The 27,474-nt window shown below is 42.8% G+C and overlaps 2 protein-coding genes and 1 long non-coding RNA gene across 4 annotated transcripts in view; all 3 read right to left on the minus strand.

Moving 5' to 3' along the window:
- SH3BGR (SH3 domain binding glutamate rich protein) lies at positions 1–26,057 on the minus strand. 2 transcript variants are annotated; one of them, XM_066314164.1, is made up of 7 exons: positions 25,910–26,057; positions 19,964–20,149; positions 13,635–13,715; positions 7,125–7,322; positions 3,981–4,010; positions 1,479–1,586; positions 1–482 (listed from the first exon to the last, which is right to left on the minus strand). In XM_066314164.1, the coding sequence occupies exons 1-6, from the start codon at positions 25,952–25,954 to the stop codon at positions 1,521–1,523; spliced, it is 606 nt and encodes a 201-aa protein (XP_066170261.1). In that variant the 5' UTR covers positions 25,955–26,057; the 3' UTR covers positions 1–482; positions 1,479–1,520. The 2 variants fall into 2 exon arrangements, with proteins under 2 accessions (XP_066170261.1, XP_066170262.1); XM_066314165.1 differs by having other exon boundaries at positions 7,125–7,289; positions 13,623–13,715.
- The window catches only part of GET1 (guided entry of tail-anchored proteins factor 1), a 143,324-nt gene that overhangs the window by 92,889 nt on the left and 22,961 nt on the right, over positions 1–27,474 (minus strand). The window lies entirely within an intron of this gene.
- The window catches only part of LOC136358216 (uncharacterized), a 234,548-nt gene that overhangs the window by 20,232 nt on the left and 186,842 nt on the right, over positions 1–27,474 (minus strand). The window lies entirely within an intron of this gene.

A 27,474-nucleotide genomic window follows, 5' to 3' on the forward strand; every position in this document is an offset into this window, starting at 1 on the left:
TACGACAGAAAACACATTTATTTAAACTGCTGCACAATGGGTATCTCAATCATTTTCAAATACCAGCTGAGGGAGAAGTGACTCACATGGCTTGTGTACAGGAAGCCTTTTTGCAGTTTTTGGTGCTGAATTTCTTTTCCTCTGAAGACATCACTAGTGTGTGACGGCTGCTGAGTGGCAGCAACGTGCTTGGCAGAGTTTGGAGGTGGAGAGAGACACAATTCCTGCCCCGGAGAGCTCACAATCTACATGTGACATGGACAAAACTATCCCAACACATAACAATTGACTGAAATATGACATGAGATCCATTTTAACAAGCATCTGGAATACCAAATATATATATAAAGGCTACAGGTGGGACAGAGTGGTGTGTGTGTTCTGTTTATGTTTTTATGTTCATCCAGGCACAAAAGGTACTGGTGCTTTGCTTGAGAAAGGGATTTTCTTTTCTTTGGTGGGGTGGCTCCAGCTGGTGCTTCCTGAACAAAAACAAAGAAAATTAAATTAGAACTCAGCACTTCTGGGATGTTACAGATCTGAACTCCGGACAATGTTGTGATGAATTAATTCCCATGCCACAAATTAACCCGGATTTGGGAGAGGCAGCATGAAAGAAGTGATGGATTTCCTCCCCTGTGGAGGTGCTGGGAAATCCCACCAGCACCTGGTTGGTGAAACCTTTGGCAGCTACCTCAGAGTCTGAGTCAGCTGGGAATCCAGCCCAGGACAGCTTGGACAGGGCTTGGAGCAACCTGGGATAGTGGAAGGTGTCCCTGCCCATGACAGGGGGTTGGAACTGGATCATCTTTAAGATCCTGTCCAACTCAAACCATTCCATGATTCTATGGATCCTAGAAAGAGCAATTAGTATCTGTGATCAGGAGGAAGTCCCATCACTCCAAGGAAAATCTGCTGGAAATTCCAACCCTCTTGTAAGGTTCAGTTTCTCCCCAGTAAGTGATTTTCTGATCTACACTGTACTTCAGTGTAGGGGATAAGGGACAGAGGAAGGAGAAAACCTGAAAATTAAAATTAAAAAGCACATGCTGACAGAACTTGAGCAGTGCTGGGGTGCTCACACACCTGTACAGGACAAACTTTGCCTTTCAGCTGCTTCCTGTTTGGCAGTTTTAAATTTGGCCTGTTTTCAGGAATTTTATATTGAGTCATACTTCTTGTCAGACTCCTCCCTCTTACCAGGATTTTAAGGTTTCAACTAAATTTGAGAGAGGAATTCATGTGAGACATGGAGCTCCTAAAAGCCAGAGTGGAATCAGTAGCTGAGTAAGAGAGGAGAGGGAAGAATTCTTATTCCATGTGAAAGACAAGCTGCAACAGTTAAATCTACTTTTGAGTCATCAGCTGAGTACTTTGTGCATGGACACTTCTCCTGTCCACAACAAGAATTACAAAAATTACAAGTTGATGTTACTGTAAGGGTATTTAGAAACTGTGCTTGTTGTCTCAATATTTACCTGAAAACCTGTTCAAGAAATATTGTGTCATAGGGAACTGTACTAAGACTCTTCCTGCTCCTCCATCTCTTCTTTTTCTTCTCCCTCTCCCTGCTTTTCTTCTTCCTCCTTTTTTTTTTTTTTAAATAGAAAATATTTGGAGTTACCATATAAAAATGGAAAGAAAAAAGTAAGCAGTCTTGAAATGCAGAGCTCTGCTTTTACAACGATTCTAGTAAATGCAATATTCTTTGAGATTCAGAAACAGAATTAATGTATAGAGTTTTTCATCTCAACATGGCAGGGCTTTATTTTGTGGAGTTAATAGGCACATGCTGCAATATAAGAACCCTCTTAGGGAGGTTAGAACACATGGTTAAGCTGCAAACAGGTTCTCAAAATCAAAATGAGAATATGAAGCACGTGTAAATACGACAAAAAGTTTAGTATTTTTAATTATACACTTCCCTGGAGCAGTAAACAACTAAAGATTCATGGCACATGAACTAGATCACCTGGAATCAGATAATACAGCCTTGTTTCTGTCTCAGAAGTTCTTATTTCTCTCTTTTATGCAGGAGAAATGACACAATTGAAAGACAACAGCCCTTTGTTTCAATCAACAGTTATCTGAAAGCTTGAATTTGTAATGCAGACAACAATCTCTGCTTATTCTCTTTCTAGATTAAATGAAGCCCTACTCTGAAAAACAGCTGGGAATTGCTTTGTGAGCTCCTCTGCTCCTCTTCCAGCGACCTCTTGTCCAAAGGCACTCCCATGTGTATAAATCAGCTTTATCTCAATCTGCCACCCCTTCACAAACTGCTCTGACTGCAAAAGTAACATGAATTTCTTGCTGGCATAATCAAATAACCAATCAAAGAATCAATGAGCTTTCAGTCAGGACTGCAGGTCGTACATGAGCAGCACAGATCTTTGTTTTTCCTCTCAGGCTCCTCCTGTCTGTGCAGGAGTCACACCGGAGCTGCTGAAGTGAAACCCTGCTTAAATATCTGCTTGGGAATGGAGCTGTTGGAATCAGATTCCTGGTTTCAGCTGTTTTTCAGGGAAAAGCATTGCACTAAAGAATCACTCCTGCAAAACCAGAAATGCAATACAAACATCTGTGGATTAGAAGTTCTTATGCCAAAGGAGTATTGCCTCTTTGGGCATTTTCCCCCAAGAAAGGTGCTGCTTTTTATCTCCTGAGAACTCTGACACAGAGCCAGGAGAGCCCACAGACTTTCTGATATTACCACATCTTTCAGATATTACCAACTTCCATCCAAAATTCAAGTCAATTACTTTTTACAGGGGAAAAAATAAAAAAGGTTATTTCTCTTGCTTGAAGCATTAGTTTGTGTTGCCAGAGTACAACTAACCAGGCTTGATGGCCCTCAGCAGCCTCTCCAGGAACTCCTGCACTTTGCTCATGGGTCCAGGAGCTTTAGGGTCAAGAAAACACATCCTGGGAGGAGCAGCTGAGGGAGCTGGGAAGGGACTCAGCCTGGAGAAAAGGAGGCTCAGGGGGGAGCTGGTGGCTCTGCACAAGTCCCTGCCAGGAGGGGCAGGGGAAGGAGGAGAGGAAATGGCTCCAATGGCACCAGGGGAGGCTCAGGGGGGAGATTGGGCAAGGAAATTTCCCTGGCAGAGTGGTCAGGCCTTGGGATGAGCTGCCCAGGGAGGTTTGGAGTCACTGTCTGTGGAGTGTTCAGGAGGAGTCTGGAGGTGGCCCTTGGGGACAGGCCTTGGGCTGATGCTGGTGGCACTGGGGTGGCCCTGGGGGATCCTGAGGGGCTCTTCTCACCTTGGGGATTCCATGGAATCCAAGCCCAAGGCACCTGCACATCCACCAAATGTTCAGGGGGCCACAACTCCCAATTCATCTGCTCCCAGCCTCAGCCCCTTGAGGGCTGTGAGGAGTCTCCAGGATGGTCCCTCCCATCCCAAGGGCAGGTTCCTCCAGAGCCAAAGGGCTGAGATGAAGTTCAGGTGAGCTTTAGAGGGACAGTCTGGAGGTGGCCCTTGGGGACAGGAGCTGGGCTGATGTTGGTGGCACTGGGGTGGCACTGGCTGATCCTGAAGACTTGGGCAAAACAGAAAAGTGTTTGAGGATCTGCACCTGGGTCTTACAAATTCTCATGAGGGAAATATCTCCTTTAAGGGCAGAACTGCCTAAATTGTCAGAACGAGTGTTTCACACTGAAAATGCAATCACAGCATGGTGTCAGTCAGTGATTACCAAAGAAAGACTTGTCATGGGAGTCCTTAGCAAATTTTATTGAAGACTCTGTGACAGACAATTTCTCTTCCATTTACAGCTTTTTATGATTAAAGGCCCATCTTTGTTCCCAGTCAATAATACCACAGCAGGATCAATCATTATCTCCAGCAGAATATGACTGTGGTGTATTTACTTTCATGAATAAGAATTTTCTAGCTTTTGAGTGAAGCAAAGGGACTGAAAAGGAATTAAATGCACACAAACCAAAGATGATAAGAAAATATCCAGGTATACTATACCCCTGTTGCTGCATGTTCTTCCTCGCCTTCCTACAGAAGAGATACAAAAAATGTTAGAAAGATAAATTTAAGAAAGAGTCTCAGAAATCAGAGAGGGAAAACACAGGAGAAGTTAAGCACTGAATTCAGGAAAATTATGTGGAATTCACTGGATTCATTTGGAGATACTGTTCTCCAAATTAACTCACTCAAGCTTAACTTTTATGTTGGAAAAGGACTATAAAATCATTAAATTGAGCTCCTTTTCCTCAGCTACTTCCAATCAAAACTGCTTCATTGGCAAGCAAAGATTTGGAGCTGGGTTTTGTTTTCTTGCTCAGGTGGAGCTTTTGTGGGGTTTTTTTGGTAACTAGCTGGTCTACAAAATGAAAGTATAATCAGAATTATAGAGAGTCTTATCTATGCTATACATCATCATTCAGAATCTGCCTTGTGATTCTGTTAAGTGTTGTAGGCTGCAACAGATGCCTTGGCTCAACAGGGAATAAAAAATAATGCAAGCTGGTTTTAGAGTGTAGATTGAGCAGACGTGATGAGAGAGATAAAAAAGAAAAAAAAAAAAAAAGAAATGTACAAAGTGAATAGAATTTAATGTTAGATCCTAAGCTGGCTGTTGGGGGAAAGAACTAATCCTACACAAAATCCCAAAGACAAGAGGCAAATGTCACAGTGGCACGCAGAAGGCAGAGAGGTTGATTTGAGTCCTCGTGGAATGAGTTAAGGGAGTGAGCTGCAGTGCCAAGGTTTAAATATGGCCTGGGGAATTGCTGAGACAGGATACAGACTTGCATTATAATATGATTTTTGAACGTGTTTTTAAAATAATTTTTCCCCTGAAGGGAGCCTAATCTGTACTAAAAACTGATTTATCTGGGACACCACTTAAAAAATATTCTAACCTCCAAGCTTAAATCTGAAGTCAAAATCAGACAGCAAAACTGCAGAAAATTTATGACCAGCGTATCGAGTGACCAGCAGGGTCCATGTGAGCTGGAGCTCAGCCTCCTCTTCAAGAAACTCAAAACCAAAGGGACAGACAAAACAAGAATGGGAGGCACTACATCCATGTGGCCAGAAAGCTTCTGGATTTCTGCATCTCCCAGGAAGAGCAGCAGAAGCTGGAGAGAGCTGCAACCTCCACACTGAACATCCCCTGCTACTGAGGAGCACAGGATGAGCCTCCTGAGCTGGTTCTGTTTGCTGCCCTGTGCTCACTGGCAAAGGCTGAGGGAACTTTACCTGGCCAAGACTCTTCCAGAATTTTTCCACAGCACTGACATTTCTCCTGAGAAGTCACTGGAGAGAAGCTGGTTTGGGTACACCCCACAAACATGAGTCGTTTCTGAGATGGTTTGAAGCAGTGCTAAATAAGGCCAAAATTCCGGGACCAAATTCCCACTGGCACATAGAACATAAAACTGCCATCTTTCACATTTCTGTGTTGAAAATACCTCTATCCTTTAGGACCTAACCAGTGGAGATACTCTGATGGCAATCTAGCAGTCTTTGAGCGTATTTACTTGCATAAAACCCTGCTGAGGTAAGGAAATGGTATTTTTTACTTCCTTTTATAAGCATAAAGCGAGCTACAGAGACAGAACGTGGAATTCATCTAGCTGTAGCTGCCTCAGAGTTGCTCTTCTCATCTAACCCCTTCCTCTGCATGTGTCTGTAGCGAGTGAGAAGAGCAGGATTCCTACAGAATGATTCATTGCCATCCCAACAGAAGTGATAATTGGGATGAGCTACAGCAAGGCGGGCAGATGCCAGGGCACTGAAGCGATTTGTCCTGGCTGACACGGGAAGTGGGTGGTGGAACAGGGCAAAAAGTGTTTTCTGTGCTTTCTCCTCTGCCTCTCCCTTCCCTGCAAAGCTGCACAGAAATCTATTTCCCACTTTTAGCTCCAGTCCTTTCTGTGAGAAGTGGAGCAAGATGCTGGTTGTATAGGAGTGGCACTGCATGATGTCAGTGCAAAACCTCTCCTACACAGCTGCCTGACACATTTGCAGACAAATTCCAGCGTTCTGCTCTCATGTGAAAAACATTAAAGCAGAATGCCAGCCAGAAGGGCAAGGCACCCAAGCCAGGCAGCAGTTTTGGCTCCTCTCATGAGCCAAAAAAAAAAAAAAAAAAAAAAAAAAAAAAAAAAAAAAAAAAAAAAGAGTTTGATGGCACTCAGCTAGCAGCTGAAATTCATAACAACATGAAAAGTGCTTGGATATAATTTTCCTTCAGAAGGAATTTAGTTCCCACTGAGGACTGTCTCTCCTCATCACTGTTTTGATAGTATGAGTAGGACTTCCCAGTGGCTGAGATGTGCATGAGGGAGTGTAAAAGGGGCTTTTCCAGCCTTACAGTGGCTGGATCAGTCACTATTAAAAAGGGCAATGGGGAAAGAGGTGTTTCCTCTGGAGAAATATTGCAGCTAGATGAGAAACAAAGCCAAACTCCATTTGTTCTGATCTCTAATATGAGATGATGCATTTGTGCTGGATGTTCCCCAGGCACCATCTGATCTCCAAACACAGAAGAACCTGACAAGTGTAAGTGCTTGATGCAGCAGCAGGGAAGAATCAGCATCCCTGGGAAGAGTCAGCATCCAAAAAAACCCCATCCTTAAATGATAGCCTGAGCTGCAGTTTGAGATCTGTAATACCAGAGCAGGAGCAGAGAGAAAGGAAAACATTGGCCTCTGTTTCTGTACTGCCCAGGGGATTCTGCAAGGCCTGGAGAAGCCACTGTCAGATCTGCAAAAAACATTTACAACCAGATTTATGAGCACTGCACATGCTGGCCATTGAGAGCAGCAATTTTTATTATTTTTTTTCTCACAAGCAGGACTCAGATGTCTACTCCTAAATTATCCTCCATAACTAGACTCTGGTTCCCAATGACCATCAAGATACAATAAAAAAAGCTTGTGGTAACAAGTGGCAAAGCGCAGCTGCTGTTATTCAAGAATCAGGACTAAGTTCCCTGGAGGTTTATCCGGGTTTCACATCATCCTGATATCAAAGAAAAAACATCCAAAAGACACTTTGCAATCAGTCACCCTGGGGCACACCAGGAGGGCTCATGGGATTATGTCTCATGTGCTTAGCACAGGTAAAACCCTCACATCAGAAAGAGAAAGGAAAAATTACCTGTTGACCTTCTGGTGGTGTCTGGTCAGACTGAGCCTCTTCAGGAGCCCCTTCGTCTGCCTTGGCTTCTGTGTGTGCCTCAGTTTCATTTGTGGCATCAGAGTTTTCATCCTTGGAATCAGATTTATCTTCTGTGGCTTCTGATTTCTCCTCTGTGGCATCAGACTTCTCCTCCGTGGCATCAGACTTTTCAGTCTCCTGGCAGCAAAGGGGAAGTCATGGTAAGCTTCAGGGCACATAATCAACAATTCATTTCTATAAAATTCTTGAGTTTTTATTTTGAGAAAACGTTTTTCTATTTTTTGCTTCAGCTCTCAAATGAAAATAGCCCCTTGTAGAGTGTATTTCTCCTGTGAAAAGAACACTTGCTGGCATGTCAGCCAGGTGGGGTTTGTGTGGGGAAAACATGAATTCAAGCACTTTTCAGCACAGCAGATTCTCCAACCTTCCTCTGGAAAGTTCAATAGAAACCAAAATTCACCCTGATAGCACATTTGAGCTTCAGGGAAAAAAAAAAAAACCACCTTTTTCCACCAGCATGGATTCCAATTAAACATCATCCAGAAGCTTCAGGGAAAACAGAAGTAACAAAGGATTTCACATTTAGTCTCTTAAACTTTCTCTTTTAAAAATATCAGGAAACTTTTCCCACATCCATTTATTCCAGCACCATAGCCAAGCACCTCCTGGGAGGTTCTTTATTTGACAAATATCCTGGTGTCCTTTCAGCTGGGTGGCTGTGAAAGGTCACAGTGGCACCCATACTGTGTCAGATAAAAGAAAGCCTCAAGTGGAACAGCAGAAATATGATGAAATGCAAGAGCATGAAGTGCAAAGTCACCTTATTTGGGACTTATCTGAACCCAGCAGTGCTGGGTCAGAGATTAGAAAGTGATTTTGCTATTGCACTTTAGGAGCTCATTACTTTAATGATCATCAAGGAAGAAAAAGATGGATTGGATGTATTTAAATAAGCATGGGATAACTAAGCCATGAGTGTGATGTGACAATGAAAGAGGTAAAAAAAATGTGGTCCTGAGATGTATGAGGTGAGGCAAAACCTCCTCTGGATTGCTCTGTGCCATCCCAGTCACTCAGGCTCAAGAAAGAGAAACTCAGACTGGAACAGGTGCAGAGAGGGCTACAGGAACATCTGAGGGAGTGGAGAGCCTGTCTTATGAAAGGGTGACAAAAAAAACTTCGTTGCTTTAATCTATTGGAAGTGATGCTGTGAGGGGATATGGTGGCAATCCCAAAATAGATCAGAGTAAACATCAGACAGGGATAGGGTAAGGAAGAGTGCTGAGGGAGATGCAAAATGAGCACAAATTGGCTATGAAGAAAAATCTCTAATCATCATCAGTGGGAGAGCTCGGAAGACATCTGTAGTAGAGAAGCTGAGGTAAAGGACCTTATTCATTAAAAGGAAATTTGCCCCCTTTCTGAGAGGTGTTATCTGGGGTGGGTTCCTCTGTCAAATAGGGGAAGTCCTGTCTGTGTCATCCTGAGTCCCACATGCTTTGGGAAGAGCAGCACATCCCTGAGAGGAGAAAAACTCCTTCCCCACCCCTGTGACCGAGCCCTTACAACTCAGCCACCTGCTTGGTGTGGGGTTTGCTGCTCTTCCATAATTTCATTTGTCTCCACAAAAGTCCTCAGTCATGTTCCCCTGTCCTCTAAACTTCACAAGTCCTCCTCCAATGCCCTCATGATGATTTCCTCAGCCAGTGCACTTCTTCTGCAGAAAAAGGCACATCTGGCTGGCTTTTATCCTCAGAGCTGACTGGCTGAGTGCTGGCTTAGGAAATCTTTGTCCCAAGATGTGCTGTGGGACATAAGAGACGTCCTCCTGCTGACAAGCTCTGCTGGATGGGGACAGAAATGACAGAAAGGAGATTAGGAATGTTAGGAAGCAGGTATCACAGGCAGTCTGATGTTCTTGCTTAAACCTGACTGCCTGTGAGGCTTGGTGCTCTTTTGGAAATTTTCTCCTGAATTGTGGAAAGTCAGTTTTATATCTAAGTTACTTGCAGTGAAAAAGGAGTGGGCACAAAGGTCTCTAAGTCCTCCTTCCTCTGGAACTGGAGCAGGAGCTGATCAAGATTAAAGCTTTAAAAAGCAAAACGTTTGCACCTCACACCAGTTTCACACTCTGTCACACAGCTGCACAAGTGTTCCTGCCAGCACGTGGGGGATGCTCAGGGAGAGGAATCAGCAGCTGGGAGGGAGCAGAAGGAGCCAGAGGAAGGAGGAGGGAGAAAAGACAATTTCTTTTTCTGGCAATATCGTCTCATTTCAAATGCACATAAAACTGTGGGCTCACTGCACTCTGATGCTGGTGGCATTGTTATCAAAAACAGATCTACAGAGACATTTCTTCGGCTTGGTTTATTGTTTACTTTTCTCTCAGAAGCCAAAAAAAAATACATGAAGATCAAAATATGTAGTAACACAAACAAACACTGACATTCTCTTGTGCAACATTGTGTTAATACATTATTTTCTTAAGGAAATGGCAACTTCTTACAGACAATTTCTTTGCAGAAGTTCCTCAAATGACAAGGACAGTGTTAATGAAAATTTAATTAACAGAATCACTGACTATGATTTGGGTTGGAAGGGACCTTAAAGATCATCTCATTCCAACCTCCTTGCCATGGGCAGGGAGACCCTCCACTAGACCTGGTTGCTCAGAACCCCATCCACCCTGGTCATAAAATTGGTTAAATATTTATTTTCAGCACAAATATTAACATCTCATTAAAAATCCATGCACTCAATATTTTTGGCTGGGACACAAAACGCCTAAGGACCATCCTAGAGAGCCTCCTAATTAAAATGACCCTACTGTGTGAATCCATCTCAGATGAATCACATATTTAGGTCATAAGGCACAAAAAAAGAGTTGTAGCTGAAAGGACTAAACTCTAGAAGCAGCATGTTATCAGCCAGAACACACACACAGAGTTCTTGTTAATTATATGGAGAACTCTGACATTCAGAATATCATCACTACACTGGCTCTCCATAGAAACACAGAATTTAATTTTCAACGAATTCAAAATGAAGTACCATTTCTAAAGATTGGCTGACGGGTCATTTTCTCTTTAAATAAAATGCACATAGCACAAATTTGTAATTCAAAGCAGATTTAGGAGAAGCCTTCTTCCACTAACTTAAGCTTGAGTATCTACAGATTTGGAGAAATCAAGATTCTGGATATTAAGATCAAAAATAGTGGGATTAAAGCTTCAAGTATGCACAATATTTGAAAACAGATCTTCAATTCACATAAATCCCTGAGTTCACTGAGTCAGACTAAGCATAAAAATGGTGCCAGCTTTAAAAAAATGTACCCAACTTTTGAGGCAGCTGTGACTGACACATCTGACCCCAAATATACAAACTGCCTTGATTATAGCTCAGATCTACACATTGGGACATCACCATTCAGGCTACTAACCCAAAATTAAACAGGATCTCTCAGAAATCTAGCACAAATTTGAGTCATCTTTGGGTCAGGCACAAGGCACAGCTGCCCTTAAATCCCAGCTTGCTCTGAACTGTGTCTGGAACTAATCCAGACCAGGTATTCCTTCAGGTGAGGAGTATTTGGTATTAATAGATTAAATTACTTATTAATACAAGCACTATGTCTGCTGCTTCTCTCAGGCACAGAAAACTGGTCTGCTGAGCCCTGCCAAATGATGCTTTAGAAAACACAAAAACCACTGTGGTGAGGAGGCAACAGGAGAGAGGATGGTGTGAGCTAATAGACCCTTGCTGAAGTACCACAAATATGGATTGGTTTCCTGCAAAGTCACTGAATTTTATGGGCACTTTGCACCCTTTAAGGCAATAGATGTACTTGGTATGATAGAATCACAGAATCACAGATTATTTGGGTTGAAAGGGACCATAAAGATCATCTTGTCCCATGGGCAGGGACACCTTCCACTGTCCCAGGCTGCTCCAAGCTCCAGTGTCCAACCTGGCCTTGGGCACTGCCAGGGATCCAGGGGCAGCCACACATTCCTTGGGAAACCTTTTCTAGTGCATCACTACCCTCACACGAAAGAATTCCTTTGTAATATCTAATCTAATCTTCCTCTCTTCAGATTGAAGCCATTCCCTTTATCCTGTCCCTGCAGCCCTTGGGAATTGTCTCTCTCCAGGTTTCCTGGGGCTCCTTCAGGCCCTGCAAGGCCACCCTGAGCTCAGCCCAAAGCTTCTCCTGTCCAGGCTGAACAATCCCAGCTGTGGCAGCCTTTCCTCCCAGCAGAGCTGCTCCAGCCCTCTGCTCATCCTGGAGCCTCCTCTGGGCTCTCTGCAGCAGCTCCACGTCCTCCCTGGGCTGGGGAGGAGGCCGTTGGATTGTTCTGTGATACAGGATCATGGCCATTAAAGAACTTCTCTAATCTTGGTGCAGTATGAGACAGAAAGATGGATGGAAAAAGAAATGGAATGTTTTAGGACAAGAATATCAAATTCATATTAAATAAAAATTCATATTAATCTCTGTCATGTCTCAGCATGGTAAAAAATCCCTAGAAAGAAAAGGCTTACTGCCTTGTGGTGATTCCATGCTTTATAGATTGCTTCTTCATTCCAGAAAAAAACCCAAAACCCACACAACTTTTTAAGAAGGGATTAATAGGAAACATTGTCATATGTGTCATCATCACCATCTCTTCCACACCTGACTTATAATTCCAGATTTATGCTGCTGGATATCAGTGTCACGAGCCATCCATTGTGCTTATCTAAGGTGGAGTTGACAGAGAATGAGGGGGAAGCAGAAGCAGAGGCAGAAGAAGAGGCAGAGCAGGAGAGTTCTTTGTTTGACAAAGCACAGGCACCTCTCCTGCAGGGGAGATGCTGAGACACACCTCTGCAAGAAGTGTGTGCATCTCTCACAAACAGGAATAGGCTCTGAAAGGGAGACTATCAAAATTCCACATTTAACAGGGACTTTACAAACACTCTCACTTATTTGCCCTCTCTGGACTGAAGCCACCACCGAGGCAGCAGTTAATCACTGCAAACGAGACTTGCCTGCTACCAGTGGCACTGACAAACAAATCTGCCCAGCAGAATGCACCAAACATATTATTTTCAACATTTCCAAGGTTGTCAGGAACTAGAAACTGTAATAGCCTCTGCTGGCAGCTGGGAACAGATGAATTCTAAGAAAGTGTTACTTTGCTTCACAGATATGGAATCTAGCAGGACCTTGCATGAAGCAGCAGATAATCTGTGGAGTGGGAAGGTGGAAAAATGCAATTTTCTTTATCTCACTGATTCTCCACATGTCTTTCATAATGATTATAATATGTAGTACCTGCAGTCCTTTAAGCCTTTCATGGCTTTGTGGATGTTAATTAAATGAATTCTCACAAGACCCTTGTGAGGTAGGCAAGTAATTTTTATTTCCCTGGGTGGGAGATGGCACAGCTAAAGCAGAAAGTTTAAATCACTCTCCTTATCATGCAGTCAAAGACATTTATAACAACTGGGGCTCTCCCCTGGGTGTATTTTCAGCAGTGGCTCTAAAAGCACTTAGCAAAGGCTCCTTCTTATTTTTTTTTTCCTCTGTTTTTACAGAAGAGGGTAAAGAGATATTTCCAATGTTGTTTCCCTGAAAGCTGCTGCAGAGTTGGACCAAAGGCAGATCTCCTGCTCCAAGGCAGTTCCTCAGCCAAGTCACCACAATGCAGCAGAGTTCTCCTGTCACTCTGCCTCATCATTCTCTTGATTAATTTCTTTTGTTGGCTCACCCACGTTAAAGATGGCAACATTTTATTACCATCTAACAGGAGCTCAGGGTAGCAGAGCTGGAACACTCACAGTTATAAAACTTCTAATTAGAAGGAGATTCTAATAAGGAAAAAACCACATTGGTTTCTGTAAAAACAACACGAGGCAAAAAGTGGGAGAAAAAACCCAAAATAAAATGCTTTTCTTTTGCCAGAAATATATTAGAATGTTGTCAAAATATGATGGAGAACCACAGGCAGACTTGCCAGAGGGACTTGATGAAGGGCTGGGTGAGCTTTTTCTCCTACAGGAAAGGGAGAGGGTTCCATGGTGCCAGTGAAGGATGGGATGGGTCTGATCCCAACCCCGCTGCTGGGAGCCAAGATTATCCCAGTTCAATGTGGTCAGGAGCAAGAGATGGCTTCTTGTAACCAACACAACCTAAAAATTGTGTGAGGGAGTCTGCATCACTTAAAAGCTGAACATAATAAAACACTGCTTTGTGTCAACAACAACAACAACCCCATCAGCTGGAGCCATGGTAACAAGCCTGCAGTGAAAGAAGGCAAGAAAGAAATATATTCTAGTATTTACTCAACCAGCCACTTTTTCCCCCCCTAAGAACACTTTGCTGCTCCAACATCTAATGTATTTCTTGTCACTGCCTCTTATGTGACATGCTGAGTCACTGCCTATGTTCATCTTTTATTAAAATCAAATAAATGATCCCCATGGAAGGACAGAAGGGCATACCTTTGTGCCTGGAGGAGGAGCAAGGCCCAGGAATGAATAAATAATATTTTCTTCCTTTGCAGAGAAAAAGGATTCAAAATCCTAAGAAAGGAACAAACAAACAACAGAGAATTGGTATTGAAAATCAAACAAAAAGCACAGGAGGAAGAGACCAGCCCAAGAAAATCCTACATTGATGAGAATGACCAGGCATTTGTACAATTGTCTGCATTATCTGAGCCCCAGGAAGAAAACACAGATAAAAGGAGTTCACACAGGGTGGCAAAATGAACAAATGAGCAAATCTGTCCAGAGACCTACACTTTAATTATATCCCATCCATGGCAGAATCAGATAAAATTGTCTCATTTTAACGTGCCTCAGCTGTACACTCCGAGGCAAAGCTATTCCCTTTAAATGATAAAATAAAATTTGCTGCGAGTAAGGACACGAAATAAGTCCTCAGAACCCTGGAACTTTATGGCAAATGAAAGGCAAGTCAAGTTACCATGATAGCTCAAGTGAAATGGTAACAAGGCAACTTTATTTTAAAGAAAGGCAGTCTGGTTAGAAAATGATGTTATTTACAGACAAACTTAGGAAGGGGTTGTGCTGTTCTCTCTGATATCCATTTACCAGCCAAAATGTCTTGTGCACTGGTGAAATGAAATTAGAAATCATTACATGAAATGTCTGTATTCAGTGGAAATGGAACTGAAAAGACCAGGGATGCCTTTTACCCTGTCAGCTACAGCCTGCATAATCTTTTCTGCTTTCACCTGTACAACACTCCTATCAATTAAGGAAGTTTTACTATCACTGCTTTTGTTATTTGGGAACTTTACAGGACACATCATACACAGGTAAAAATCAACAAATATTTAAGTTCCAGCAGAATCTCCAGTCAGAAGTGACTGGCCCAGAATCACACCCAGCTCTGAGACAGGGGACTGAACATGTCCTGCTGAGTCCCTGCCTTGATCATGTTATCATCCTTCCTCTAATCCCAAGTAACTCCAAGAATAGAAGCCTGTAAATAATAAGGTGCTGAGTCATCCTTGAGACTTGTTTGTAAAGCCTGGTTAGTACCTGAGCTGTTTTATTGAACTGTTTTAGTATTTCCAGAGTATAAATTATCAGAAAGGCAGGAGTGGATGGTCTTGAAGTCACCTTAATGCCAACAAGAGTGGAATTGATGACATTCCAGTGCAGTTTGGAAGAGCTTTACAGACATGACAAATGACAGCCCATTTCACGGATTTATCTGAGGGACAGATTGGCTTTCACACAGTCACACCCAGTTGGAAACTGCTCCGTCTGGGAGAAACCCTGGAGCATATTTTGCTGCTGCTCCAGGCCACCCATTTCACAGACCACCTCTTTGCTGTTTTCCCAAACCTGTGGATTCCCCTTCTCACCCAACCCAGGCAGTGTCTGCATCTGACCCATGGATTTAAGAGTAGTGCAGCAAACAAGAAAATGAGGATTTTCTGCAATTTGAAGGGCTGGAATTTAGCATGACCGTGCAAACACAGGAAACTTACACCCTCCTGAACACCACATACTCATAAAGCAGCCTGAGCAAACCATGGCATGAGATGGCTGGGGAACAAAGAGAAAAAAACAGCACGGAAAGGCCATGAAGTGGATTTGATAATTTATATGTATTTATTGAGGAAAAGCAGTCCATGGCAAGTGTACTAAAATTCCCCCAGAAACACGAAGCCTTGTAGATAACCAGATCTGAGGACACAAGTAAAATGTATGAATGACCAGACAACTCCTTATCAGAAGTGGGTATAATCTTTTATGATATCAGGTGCTCCTTGGCAACAGGGAGTGTGCAATGACATCCCAAAAATGGAAGCAAATGGAATGACATCCCAGCAAATGGAAGGTCACTTCTTTCCTCACACTGAGGAGGAAGCTATAATGTATTAAATAGGAGATAAAGGAATGCCTACAGTGATCATGGATTTACTAATGGTGACTTGTTGACATCTTCATTTGCTGAATGACTCAAGATAACTTGTTCCCAAGGCAGGCAGTAAGAAAAATAAGCAGGAACAATTTATTTCAGGTAAACAACTGTATTTTATCTGTATGAAAAGATATAAATGGTCTAAGTGGTGCCATTTGTCAACTAGACATGAGCAGAAAATTCTTCCCCAAGTGCCTGGTACAGCACCAGGTCAGAGCACACAAAGAGGGCATGGAAACACCATCCCAGGAGCTGTTAAGAATGCAGATGGCCAAAACCCCAGGCAATATAACCCAACTTTTGAGCTACTCTGCTGTGAGTAGCAGGCTGAACTACAAACCTCCAGAAATCTCTGTATTTTCATAAATTTGACTTCAGCAGTTACATAAATGATAGAATCATAAAATGGCCTGAGTTGGAACAGGACCATAAATATAACCTCATTCCGGTCTGGGCAGGGACACCTTCCACTATCCCATGTTTCTCCAAGCCCCAGTGTTCAACCTGGCCTTGTGGACACTTCCAGGGATCCTGGGGCAGCCAAAACTTCTCTGGGCAACCTGGGCCAAGACCTCCTCATCCTCACAGGGGTGAATTTCTTCCTAATATCTAATCCAGCCCTGCCCTCTGGCACTGGGAAGCCATTCCCTGTGTCCTGTCCCTGCAGCCCTTGGGAATTGTCTCTCTCCAGGTTTCCTGGGGCTCCTTCAGGCCCTGCAAGGCCACCCTGAGCTCAGCCCAAAGCTTCTCCTGTCCAGGCTGGACAATCCCAGCTGTGGCAGCCTTTCCTCCCAGCAGAGCTGCTCCAGCCCTCTGCTCATCCTGGAGCCTCCTCTGGGCTCTCTGCAGCAGCTCCACGTCCTCCCTGGGCTGGGAATTCCAGGGCTGGGGCAGCTCTGCAGGTGGGCTCTCACCTGAGCAGGGCAAAGGGACACAATCCCCCTCCTCACCTCTGCTCACAGTGCTTTGGATTCAGCTCAGGACACAGTTGGTTTCTAGGCTGCAAATGGACATTCCAACATCAAATAAAAGTCTTACCTAACAATTCAGAGATGTTTTTTAAAGTAGGCACAAGAGTAGTTCATTCTACAAATTTCAGTTTACGGAAGAAAGCAGATATTTCAGCTTACAAAGAAAAAAAAGAAGTTTACTTTTCATTTCTTCTCTAGTTTTTTAAGGGTTTTTGTTAAGAAAAAGCAAAGACAAGAGCGACAGGGTGCTCAGTATATTTAGGAAGTGACACAGATGCAGACGTCTGTCTAGACATGAGCAAAGAAGCAGCTTAAGAAAAAGATCAAATAAGGACATAATTGCCAGCACTGATGGATTAGAATGGATACTTGAAATCGGTGCTATAGCCAGGCATAAAAAATGAATCAATTTCTCATCTATTTCTTCAAGTGGCAATACCAAATATCTGAGCTGTTTTATCAGACAGTTTTAAGCTTCTCTGACCTCGTGGAAATGCTGCTCCAAATGTATCTTTATAAAAATCCATCTACAAGAAACCTGCTCTTTACGGCACAAGCTGTGGAGTGGAGCAGCTCTTCGTGGTCACCCAGAAAACAAAGACACTTTTATGTATCAGCAGAACAGCAGATATGCAGAGGGACTGACTTTGCTTTCTTTATTACGTTATTCTATTCTAGCACAAACAGAAGACTCCTCACCTGTCCCCAGATCTCCCTTTCTTTTCCACCACTCCAATAATTTCACTGAACTTTGAAGAGGAGGACATTGGACAAGGTCCCAAAAGACTATTCCTCCAAGGCAGGAATCATTGCATCACTCTGATCCACTGGTTCTGATCCACCTTTAATGACACAATGAGGTAATCTCCTGAAAACTCTGTATTTTCTGATGTCTGACTTGAACTTTCTTTGGGGCAGTTTCTACTCATAAAGCTCATCCCACCTCCAGTGGGCATGGAGCAGAACATATTTTACAAAATCCTAGATAATTCAGGTGGGAAGAAACTCAGGAGACCACCTAGGCTAACCTCCAGCTTAAAGCAGGGTCAATACTGGATTCAGACCAATAATTTGCTTTTTGCCACAGCCCTTAAAATAGCTGAAGGTTGTCACGTCTCTCTCCCAATCCCTATTTCTCAGGTTAAGGAAGGAAATATTTAATCTTGGCTTTTTACCTCCCAAGGCCAGATCTCCCAGGCCATCATGATGTAATATTTACACACACATATGTGTGAATGGGAAGCAAACATTGATAAAAACAACTGATAAGACCATTGATAAGAAGGAAAATGTGGGAAAAGAGTGATCCCAGAAAGAAGAATGGAGGGAAATGAAATGTAATAGATTTGATCTTTAAAAAAAAAATTCAAAAGTACTAACTGTGAACAAAGAAAAATGAGCAGGAAGGAGAAAGGGAAACTGTCTTACAGAAAAAAAAAAAAAGAAAGAGATATAAAGAGCTTGACTTGTTTAGCGCAGCAAAATGAAGATTAATAGAGGATAAAATTCCCATTTGCAAATACACTGGATTGGGGCTGTTGAAGCTAAAGGGTGATTTGGGCATAGCAGGAAATGGGTATGAACTGCCTGCATTTAGCCAGGCTAGAAATTCAAAGGATTTTAGATGCCACAAGAGTGAGGCCCTTAAAAACTGATGAGAGCACCATATTTTAAAAGGACTGTCATGAATTCAAATACTGCACTGGAGTCACACAGACCTTTGCAATCCTCAGGAATATTTTTAATAAAATGGCTGAAGGCCAAAGGAGTGGGACACAGGGGAAGATGTATCAGGTAAATATTAACCAGCCTAAAAAAAATATCTGGATTTCAGAGCAATGGCTCTGCTGGCCCTGCACAGGCTGTGCAGGGAAGCAGAATGCAAACCCCCAGGCTTTTATTGTAGAACATGTCTCTTGGGAGGATTTTGCAGCATTCTGGCAGCCCCTGGCCATGTTCTCAGCCCACATCACACTCCCTGTGCAGCTCCCTCGAGGCACTTTCTCCTGGGAAGAAGGATAAAGCTCATGCACTGATATGGATCTCATTACCTTATTTATTTGGAAATAATGATGCTATAAATTAGTCTTTGTTATGCACCCACTGGGATCATTAGCTGTGAGCTTTGAGAGCTGGGTGCATTAGATTTCTGGAGACTTTTAGACTAACTGTAAATTTGATTCAGTTTTAACATCAGTAGCTGCAACTCCTTTTCCCATGGAGGTGTTTTTGCAAAGGAATATTTCTTCACTTGAATTTATTTCAAGATGTAGATTATTTGGCTTCCTGAAATAGCTCCAGACATGGAGTAAAAACTGTGTATTTATCATTTACTGTCAAGACTGACCAGTTGCAACACTTCATAAGGCAATTACTCTTTAATTCCTTATACAACTTCTCCAGGGAACATCAGAAATATTTATTGCAGCACTGGCTGCCACGAAAGCCAGAGTAAGATTTATCAAATTATACTTTTTATTGGTGCAGACTGGATGCTGAAATGCACATGCACTCCAACACACCAACTTCTCTTTTAGGAATTCTATGAGAAAACTAGGAAACGGCTGCATTCCAATATTCATATCATCAACTTTTGCTCTGAGAGCACTGAAGTTAATTCTGAAAACTCAGTGGCATGAAAATCCCTGCTCCTCCAGTACAACCTTGCAGGAGTTCACACTGGATTTGTGCAGTAACTCCAAACCAGGCTCACAGTGTTCCAGAGTACTTTGCAGGTTCAGCTCTCAGCGCTCTCCAGACTGGGCATTTCCACCCAGACTATGAGAAAATAAAAGGTCTCAGATTATCTCTTTTGATTCACAGTCCTAATATTCATGTTGGCACATTATTATCTTTCTCTGCTTTGAACAAACTGTCTCGAGAGAAAAAACCTGTTACAAGCACATACGAAAATATAAAAGCATCTGATGAGCACTACAGTTGCTGTTACGAAGAGCTGGATATTTATTGAATAAGCAATAGAATGCCAATAATTCAAACCATATTCTAGAATTATTCCAGTAAACAAACATTCCTATTTATTTGTGTAATATAATGGAAAAAAGAAGATTCCTATTCCCAGCCTCTGGTAGCTCAGATATCTACCTGACGCCCTTGAAGCCCAGATAAGCCCAAACAAACCAAATATCAACACTCTCCATCAAAATTAACTGAAACTTCTCCAGCCAGTTTTCCCTCCGTGCATATTCTGCTCTCACGAATAAATAATCTTCTGTTTTGTTGCTTTTCTGCGCTTAAAAATCTTTCCTGAGAACTGTTCTTTCACGGTGAATCTCAAATTGTTTTAGTTTGTTTGATGCTTCCTATTAATGGAAAAGGGTCCCTTTCTGTGAGAAACCACTCTCTGAAGATATTTAAATTTCCAAACAGCTTCTTACCCCACAGTATCGTTCCTCGTTGAAGATCTGTGGAGGGAGGGGAATTCCATTTTGAGGCTTTTTTTCACCCGGGACATTCTCTCTCATCCATTTCCTATTGTCCTCATCTCCTGCTATGTCCATTTGCTGAAAGTCGATCTTGTTGGCCTCTAAAAAGCCCACGACTTCTTGCTGTTTCTTTTTTATCTGGGTAGGAAAGAGGAAACACAACATTCCTTCTTTAAAAAGAAAATGGTTTTCTGAAAGTAACTGCCATTACAAGGACCCGGGCAAGTTTGTCAAGTTTACAGAATCTTTTAGGTTGGAAAAGACTCCAAGATCATCGAGTCCAACCTTTGGCCAATCCTTACCCTGTCACCCAGCCCAGAGCACTGAGTGCCACATCCAGTTGCTCCTTGGACACCTCCAGGGATGGGGACTCCAAACCTCCCTAACAGTCTGTTCTAATTCTTCTTCCATGAAAAAAATTCTTCCTGAAAGTTGGAAGTTCCTGAAGTGGGATTCACTACTCCAGTAGCCCTCGAACTTTTTGAAATTGAGATTCAACATTTTCCGTCAGCACTCAGAGTGCTGCCACTACATCCCTCCCACCACACACCCACCCCCCAGCTTTTTTCTTTCCTCCCTGGATGCAGTGATAACTCCAGCTAAGAAATGAGGCTCAGCAGGAAGCCTCCTACTGTGTTCCCAGATCTGGGAATGTGATGTACACATACTTTAGGTGATCCTGCCTGAAGTCAGTAAAGGTCTGAAATTGTTCCTATTTCCCCCAGCATGTTACAGCCTCCTTCTTCCTACTGATCATATGACATTCAGCTTTCTGGGAGCCAGGTTTCTCCCTGTCTCTGTTCTTTTAATGTTAGGCATAAATACATTTAACAGAATTGTTAGAACTGGAAGGGATCCTTCCTGCCAAGGCAGGGTCACCTGGAGCAGGTGACACAGGAAAGTGTCCAGGTGTGTTTGGAATGTGTCCAGAGGAGGAGACACCACACCCTCCCTGAGCAGCTGTTCCAGGGCTCTGCCACTCTCGGTGTAAAGAAGTTCTTCTTCATGTGGAGGTGGAACTTCTTGTGTTTTAGTTCATGGCCATTGCTCCTTGAGATATAATATATAAATATGAGCTAAGGCTCAAGAAAATCCAGCTGAACTCTTGTGCTTAAATACATCCACCATTACAGAATTACATTCCAGCTGGACCACAAAGAACGTGTTATATGCAAATAAAGCTTTTACACACAGCTTCTGTGACACCTAAAATTCACTCATGGACATAATTCCCTCTGATGCTGGTTCTGTGCAGGCATGGAGCTTATAACCCATCCTTTTACTGTGAAACTGTAACATTCACTACACTGCCCTACTAAAGGAATCCTACTCCTAAACAGCTTCTAAAGAACTTGCCACCAGACATTGCTAGACTGAGGCAGCAAGGTAATTTTTATATCTTGTGATTTGAAACCATGTCCATATGTCAGACATCTGAACACCTGAAATGAAAGTAACACCAAGCTAGTGTAAATCAGAGAGACGGGCAATGAGATGAGAAGTAAGTCAGGGATTATGTATTTCCATAATCTAATAAAACAGAAGAGCTGAAGTAGAGTGATAGCCTATTATCCTGGAAGGATGAATTCTCATGAGTGAGGATAAAATTTCTTTTCTCTGTACAAACAAAGAAGCATCTATCTACACAGATGCTTGCTTATAAAAAATAACAAGCATCAAATGCTGTACATTTTTATGGCAACAACAGAGGTTTGCAGTGAGCTAAAAAAGAATTTCATCGCTTTGAATGAAAACACTAATCCAAAGTAGTCAAAAGCCATGCAGTTGACAGAGTTCAAAGCTGATTATTCCTATTCTTATTTTCCCTTTTTAAACAGAAATAATCTCATTACAGGCTATTTAGCTGCAGAGTTATTTGCAGAACACAGTCAGGCAGCAGAAAATATTGCTCAGGGGACATTTCACCGGAGAAAGTGGCAGGATAATGTTTGTATAAATGGTTAATAAAATCTGCACGAGCCAGCAGCAGGAGTAACATCACATGCTCTGAGAGCCAGGGCACTCAAGTGCTGTCAGCTGCAATTCCAGGGTCAGCCTGTCCCTTTGGACACAGGCACTGCAGGAGATAGGGCTCCTGGAATAACTGCTGCTCCAGACAGACGGTGCTTCTGAGGAGATAATGGAAATGGAGCCAGAGATTCTCTGCTCCCCTGATTAGGAAAGCTGTAACTTTTAAACCTGGCTGAATAATTTCTCTTCAGCCTGAGGTTCATAATGCACAGGAGGCTCAGGCAGCACCAGGCCAGAAAGCAAAAAAAAAAAATATTGTGTGAAAAAATTAATGCTGAGGTAAGGCAGTAAAGTTTCATGGAATTCTGCTGCTTAAGGAAAAGGCAAGGAGTTTCTGACTATGACAATGAGATAAACAGAGCAGAAGACGTGCTGTGTCTTAGGGCTCACCATTACTGGGGTAAGGCAGAGCAGAAGACTTGGGACACAACCAAGTGTGAAACCACAAAGCAAACCTTTCCTGTGGGTGGCTCTAAGTGAGCAACCAAGAGAATCTCTCTGGAAAGCAGAAAGCAGCACTCACAGGGGGAAATTAAGGATGTAACAACACAGAGGACATGCAAAGGCTTTCCCAGAATGGATGAGACTGCAGGAGCTTGTTTGGGCCCTCTCTTCTGTCTGATGGCATGGGAAGAATTCAAATTACTTGGGCATAGATTACTGGGAAAGTGGTGATGAACAAGATGTTATTTTAGCAATGTCAGTTTTTCTTTTAGCAAAACCTGAGTTGCATCATCCCTAGCTACTAGTCCCTTAAACTAAGGGGAAAATTGTTTCAAATAAATGTTATCCAGCTAGAATGTAAGAATTGCCAAAGAGGTTGTGAACTTCACATCCCTGGAAGTGTTCAAGGCCAGGCTGGATGACAGAATCACAGAATGGTTTGGGTTGGAAGGGACCTTAAAGATCATCTCATTCCAACTCCCTGCATGGGCAGGGACACCTTCCATTGTCCCAGGTTTCTCCAAGCCTCAATGTCCAACTTTCCACTTCCATGAATCCAGGAAATACCCACAAATACCCTGGGAAACCTGTGCCAGGGCCTGCCCACCCTCACAAGGAAGAATTTCATGTTAATAGCTAATCTAACCCTTTATTCCTTTGTCTTAAGGCCATTCCCCCTCGTCCTGTCCCTGCAGCCCTTGGGAATTGTCTCTCTCCAGGTTTCCTGGGGCTCCTTCAGGCCCTGCAAGGCCACCCTGAGCTCAGCCCAAAGCTTCTCCTGTCCAGGCTGAACAATCCCAGCTGTGGCAGCCTTTCCTCCCAGCAGAGCTGCTCCAGCCCTCTGCTCATCCTGGAGCCTCCTCTGGGCTCTCTGCAGCAGCTCCACGTCCTCCCTGTGCTGGGAATTCCAGGGCTGGGGCAGCTCTGCAGGTGGCTCTCACCTGAGGGGACACAGGGACACAATCCCCTCCCTTGCCCTGCTGGTTATGCTGCTTTTGATGCCAATTTGAAGGAGGACAAGTTCATAAAATGTCATCAATACCACACAAAATAGAAGGATTTCAGAGGTGTCATGACCATGAGCAGCAGGAAGCAAGACTGTAAAACTTCCTCTCTAAGACATGAATCCTCTTTCTCCCACAATTTAGAATCTTGCAGGATAATACCAAATCCTAAACACCTCTGTGACTAGCAAAACATTTTTTTTTTTACTGCTTGCTCCAAGCCAAGAATTTACTGTTTTTTAGTGCTATAAATGTCTCCACTTCTGCCTGCCTTAATGAATAGTTCAATAACAGCTAAATCTGGAGCAGACAGATAATAAAGCTGGAAATATTCAAAATAAATTTCTGAAGCATCGAAGGGAAAAATACAGACTGCAGATTTGCTCCAGGGCCATAGTGAATTATAACATTCCAGCATCTGATCCAGAGCACCAGAATGTCACTGGGTTCACTGCATTCACTTGCACAAAGTATTTATTAACATGCAAACCTCTTGCAGTGAGTAGGATGACATGTAGTACACAAAACAGAGATTTTTGCATTCTTTGCCAGTGATCCTCTGCTGATTTACACCAGTGGTTGAGCCCATCTTATATTTTAATTCAGAATCAACCTCATGCATTTGATGGGATCAGCCACCAAATTTGAAGAGATCACCACTACTAATAGGACAATTTAAACTTCCAGTTTAAATTGTTTAGGAATTAATTTAATTCTCCTCAGGAAAAGCTGTACATGCTTGATACAAAATTTCTATTTAATAGGATTTTACTGATGTACTGAGGTTTGTGCTAATTCTCTGCGTGAGTGAATTTTATTTTATATATACCAGAACTCACTAAAGGCTCACTGAAAGGATTCCTTCCATCCATGTTCATAGGAAAATGTGGAAAATTCCTCCAGGTGTACTTGGCGTTGCAATTCAGAATCGATAATCTGAACACATGCTGAGATTGCTACAGATATACACACACCCAGCACACCAGAAAGGAGCAAACACGGAGGAATATTGCCATGTGAAGATTCCATAATTTTGTTCTGGAGTTTCCAGATCAAACTGCCCAAGCAGGAGCAAGAAGAGTGCCCGTGCACAGCACATGGCAATTTATAAAGCTACTTGAGCAGTGAATGTTCCATTACAAATTGCAAACTACCAAACCTGAAGTTCCCAAATATGTCTTTTTTTTTTTTCCTCTTGTATCTGAAGTTTATTATTAAAAAAAAAAAAAAAAAAAAAAAAAAAAAAAAAAAAAAAAAAAAAGCTAAATATCAATAGCAGTTTTAGAATATAAGGCTTAGGAACGGGCTGGTGAGAGAACTGCAAACTTCCTCAGCACTATTCCAACTTGAAATTCAGTGAAGCACCACCAGTTCGTTTCCTACATATGATGGTCCCATAAATGGGAGGTGGTTTTTTTTGAACTTTTCTGCTCTGGAATCTTCTTAAAGCAATGGAGCTGGTGTCAGGGAGATAGAGATGTAGTTACAGCTGTGTGCAAGCACCAGCCAGTTTGTTTAGCCCTGCCACTGGAAAGGAGGGAGAGAGGGAGTGCCAAAGGAAAACTGAAATCTGAGCTCATCTGGGAACTGGATATAAAAGGAAACAGTCCTTTCCCGGTTCCCACCTCCCACGGACTTCCAACCTCCCTACTATTCACATGCCCTTCCCTTCAGCTGATACTCTGTGCTGACAGCTACGGCAGTAGACATCAATGCTAAAAATCATCAGTATAGCATTTCAACAGACACATACACACAAAAAAAAACCCCACCAAAAAAAACCACCCCAAGGCCAACAATACAAAACAAAAAAACCCCCCACAAAACAAAAAACAAACATAACAAAACTTTTAAAAACAAACAAAAACCCCAAAGCAAAAAGAAAACGCCAAGTAAACAAAAAACCCCCTCCCAAACCCAGGAAAAGGAAGGTGTTGGGAAAGAAGTTTTTCTGCCTAACTTTATCCAGCTCCAAGTTCTTTCTTAGAACAGAGTTCCCCCTTCCCAGGAGCAGTGTCCGAAAGTCTCTTTTAAAAAGAAACACTTTATTTTCTCCTGTAAACAGTCTACCTTCGCTTTTGCACAAATACAATACCCACTGTTTCCTTCCTCAGTGTATATATATTGCAGATACTTTCCCAAACAGCAGTAAATCTGTGAAATGACAGATCATTTAGATGCAAAATGTTGTAACTGTGGTAAAAGCTCGCAGGCAAGCCACTCTGCACTGAGAGGAATTCTCTACATCTCGAGCAACTTTCAAGAAGAATAAGGTGGTCAGGGCAGACTAAAACTAAGGTTTATTCCTGCTAAGAATTCCCGTGGGGTTTTTGTCACGTGTAAACTCTTCCCTGGCATCTCCCAGGCTAATTCCCCGCCCTGACCCCAGCGGTGAGAGGATGTTAAAGGAGTCACGTACCGCTGTAGACCCCGAAGATGTGGCGACAAACACTTTGATCACCATGCTGGCAGTCAATCAGCAGAGCAGCTCCACTATCCACGAGTCACCACGATCCCCGCAGGAATCCAAATGTTCCTCAGCTCCTGGGTTAAAGCCGGGTCCTAAATGGATGCGCCCTGCCCCCCGAAACCCGACAGCTTTGCCCTCTCTCCCCGGGATCCCGGCTTTTCCCACTCCATTGGCTCCGGGGTATTTTGGGACGAGGATTGGTCAGTAAGAGGAGCCAGAGCGAGGGGTTTGCACCTGCCCCCGGCCTTATTGCGGTAGATTGACAGGGTGGCAGCCCAAAAAAGGCAAGGGAGAGTGGTGCACCAATGAGACGGGGCTGGAGAAATATTTGGGAGAGGGGGAAGGGACGAGTGAGAAGGGACAAGGGACGTGGAGCTGGCAGCTTCGTGTTGGGGACAATCCCAAAATTTGTCGGGTTGTGTGGCACCGGCGCAGCTCCGTCCCGCAGGAAAGAGCTTTCCCAAAGTGCAGCAAGGGTTTGGAGTTTTAGCTGGAAAACTGAGGTTAGAAAAGGGGAAAGCGAGGGGAGCATAGATGCAGCAGTGATTGTAGCAGAGATCATATTGAAATGAGCCCTGGTTACAAACGCTCTCGGCTTTAAAGAGTTCAGATCATCACCTACACTGCAGGAACTTCCCTCATATAAATGTGTGTCAGGGCACGGCCTGATACTGATTTACCTGACTATATGTACCCAGAATTTATTGTTGTGTTTTCTCCTCCTTTTTGCATCACCAGGGAAAATTTCCGGGGCGAAAAGTGTGAGAAGAGGTCCAGAATATTTGGCAAAAAATATTCCTATTTTCCTGTGCTATCCAGGATGCTGATTTTTTTCTACCTGGTTGTTGCCTTCTACCCCAGAGATCGCCACAATTCAGTGCCTGCCTGCACAGACTTGCTAAAGGAGGTCTCTGGGCATGAGAGGTATTTGAAGAATGTTAAATGGTCACAGATTATTTTCAAATTTTAAAGGCCAAGTCTGTTCCTGCTGTGAGCAACATGAGCTTTTAGTAAAGCTGACCCTGTGCAAGAGGTGAAACTGGACTAGGTTTTAGAAAAACATATTTCACATGTTAAGATTCAATATAGTAATGTCTGATCCTGAAAATGCTTAAATGGAATTAAAATACTTTATTTCCAGAATTTATTAGATAGGAATAAATATACTGTTACATGGTAATAAAGAGTAAAAATGCTTTGAAAGGAAGTTTTTTTTGTCTGTGTTAACCAGTATGCAAAGCTGGAGATGCAGTACTCCATGTATGGAACTGGGATCCTGAAAAACTGCACTGAAAACTAAAAATAACAGTATGGGGAGTTTACTGTGGCTCACCATCTGTTATTTCTTTTTTACTTTTGAGAGGCAACAGGAGGTCCAGCAACAAGCCTATTAGAAGTAGGTATTTTCAGAGTGTTTTCCTGAAAAAGAACAACAACCACGAAAAAAAAAAAAAAACACCAGTAAGAAAACATTAATTATTGCCTGAAGTTATTACACATGCTTGTTTCTCAGG

The sequence above is a fragment of the Sylvia atricapilla genome, chromosome 2 (assembly GCF_009819655.1).
Source record: "Sylvia atricapilla isolate bSylAtr1 chromosome 2, bSylAtr1.pri, whole genome shotgun sequence".
NCBI classification, from domain to species: domain Eukaryota; kingdom Metazoa; phylum Chordata; class Aves; order Passeriformes; family Sylviidae; genus Sylvia; species Sylvia atricapilla.

Excerpts from the sequence above, each read along its gene's own strand:
- SH3BGR (XM_066314164.1), bottom strand. The coding sequence starts at position 25,954 with ATGGTGATCAAAGTGTTTGTCGCCACATCTTCGGGGTCTACAGCG. Across the intron at positions 20,150-25,909 it reads CATCTTCGGGGTCTACAGCG|ATAAAAAAGAAACAGCAAGA; the intron begins GTACGTGACTCC and ends TTTCCTACCCAG. Across the intron at positions 13,716-19,963 it reads ACGAGGAACGATACTGTGGG|GATTTTGAATCCTTTTTCTC; the intron begins GTAAGAAGCTGT and ends TTCCTTTCTTAG.